Genomic DNA, 2045 nt, shown 5'->3' on the forward strand with positions numbered 1-2045 from the left:
ATGAACTTTTCATCCATCAACGGCACTTCATCTGTAACTTGGAATCAGCGGGACACCTTCACCACGGCTGTGACCAAGAATGTGATTGTCACAGCTCTCTGCATCTCTATCAACTACATCAATGGTACTCTGGTCCACACCTTCAGAAAGCACCAGGTCTGACGTCCGCTTTTGTTTTTGCACTACAACAGTATAATGTGTGCGAGTAGAAAATGAGAATCAGGAGTCAGCAGAAGAGAATACCTGGAATAATAGCAGGTTATAAAAGAATTGTATTAACCTGAAGCAAATTATTAGCATAATAAAGACAAAATATTACTTTATGAGGCAAAAACACATGTACAGGTCCATCTAAAAAAAAATTTAAATCGTGGAAAGGTTCATTTTTTCCCTGTAATTTATTTCAGAAAGTGAACCCTTCTTATATATTCTAGATTCATTACATATAAAGTGAAATATTTCAAGCCTTTCTTTTGTTTTAATCTTGATGATTACAGCTAAAAAAAAATCTAAAAATTTTTGATTTTTAGAATAAAGAATTTTATAATCCAGAAATGTCGAGCTCTAATTAGATAATTAAACAAAACACCTCCAAAGGTCCCAACATGTCAATGTAGTTGTTCGATAAAATTGAATCGGTCTTTTGATTTACTGGCCGAACACCAAAAGTGCTATTTTTGCAATTTTCGGCCGATTAATTTTCGGTGGCCGAACATTCGGTGCATCCCCATTAAATACATTAAATATCATCTAGACTAGACATTACCAAATTTCATATGCGCTGTTACTTACAGAAAGCTTTCACCTCTGAAAGGCAATAAACATGCTATAATCATTAGAATGTAACACTAATATTATTGTTTAATGTGACGTGAATCAGTTATTGCAGACTACATAGTGTGCTTTGCTGAAACACAAAACTGAAAAATGAGAGTTTGACAAAGCAACAAATTAAAATTAATTGAATCATCTACAATGCCAAAACTACTAAATTAAAACTAATTTCATCCTCCAGATCTTCAACTCAAACCCTCGTTACATTCTGTTCATCCACCTGGTGATAAATGACATGATGCAGCTGTTCCTGTCCACTCTTCTCCACATCATCAGCTACGCCCTTTACACAATCAGTGTACCGTTCTGCCTCATCCTGCTGATCATCACCATCCTCACCACCCTCAACACCCCACTGAACCTGGCTGGCATGGCGGTCGAGTGCTACATCGCCATCTGCATCCCCCTCCGTCACGGACAGATCTGCACCATTAAGAAAACCTGCATCCTGATCGGTTTGATCTGGGTTGCGAGTGCATTCTCTATCCTACCAGATCTCTTCATCCTCCTGGCCACAGAGCCGCTGCAGTTTTTTCACTCTTCAGTTTTATGTGCCAGAGATTACGTGTTCAGAAGCCCTTACAGCCTGAAGAAGAGGGACGCTTCACACATTGTTTGTCTCGTCCTGGTTTGGCTCACACTCGTATACACTTACTTCAGGATACTGTTTGCTGCCAAGGAAGCGACTGCAGACATTAGAAAAGCCAGAAACACTATCCTGCTGCATGGTTTTCAGTTGCTGTTGTGTATGCTTACTTATGTGAGACCCATGTTTGAAGAAGGTCTGCTCTACTTATTGCCCAACCAGCTCCTGGACATACGCTTTGCCTGTTATGTCATTGTCCAGATCCTGCCACGGTTTGTTAGTCCCATTGTCTACGGACTACGAGACCAGACCTTCAGGACATACGTGAAAAGGCACCTGCTTTGTAAAGTGAGCATAAGAAACCACCCAGAAACCGTCACCATGTCAAACATGAGGCGCACGTTGAAACTGCAGTGAGAGTTTCTCCATTTCCAATCTGGCAAAGAAATACAAAAAATAATAATTTATTTCTACAACAGTAAATAACATGATCATTTATGTTTGAAATTAGTGTGGATGTGTTCTTACTTTTAACTTGTTGCTGTAACAATAGAAGGTTAATATGAGTAAATACATTTCAATAAATACTATAGCTCAGATTTTAGGTGAATATTTTCACATCTTT

At 38.8% G+C, this 2045-nt stretch overlaps 1 protein-coding gene across 1 annotated transcript; it reads left to right on the forward strand.

Annotated features, from left to right (window-relative positions):
* On the forward strand, positions 1–1837 carry LOC123956973 (odorant receptor 131-2-like). Its single transcript, XM_046029550.1, has 2 exons — positions 1–156; positions 1016–1837. The coding sequence occupies exons 1-2, from the start codon at positions 1–3 to the stop codon at positions 1835–1837; spliced, it is 978 nt and encodes a 325-aa protein (XP_045885506.1).
* Positions 1838–2045: the final 208 nt, after the last annotated feature.

This window comes from Micropterus dolomieu, linkage group LG18 (assembly GCF_021292245.1).
Source record: "Micropterus dolomieu isolate WLL.071019.BEF.003 ecotype Adirondacks linkage group LG18, ASM2129224v1, whole genome shotgun sequence".
Classification (NCBI taxonomy): domain Eukaryota; kingdom Metazoa; phylum Chordata; class Actinopteri; order Centrarchiformes; family Centrarchidae; genus Micropterus; species Micropterus dolomieu.

Bases quoted from the DNA above. Each gene is read 5' to 3' on its own strand.
- LOC123956973 (XM_046029550.1), top strand. From the start codon at position 1: ATGAACTTTTCATCCATCAACGGCACTTCATCTGTAACTTGGAATCAG. The intron at 157-1,015 runs GTCTGACGTCCG...TTCATCCTCCAG, and splicing joins ACACCTTCAGAAAGCACCAG to ATCTTCAACTCAAACCCTCG.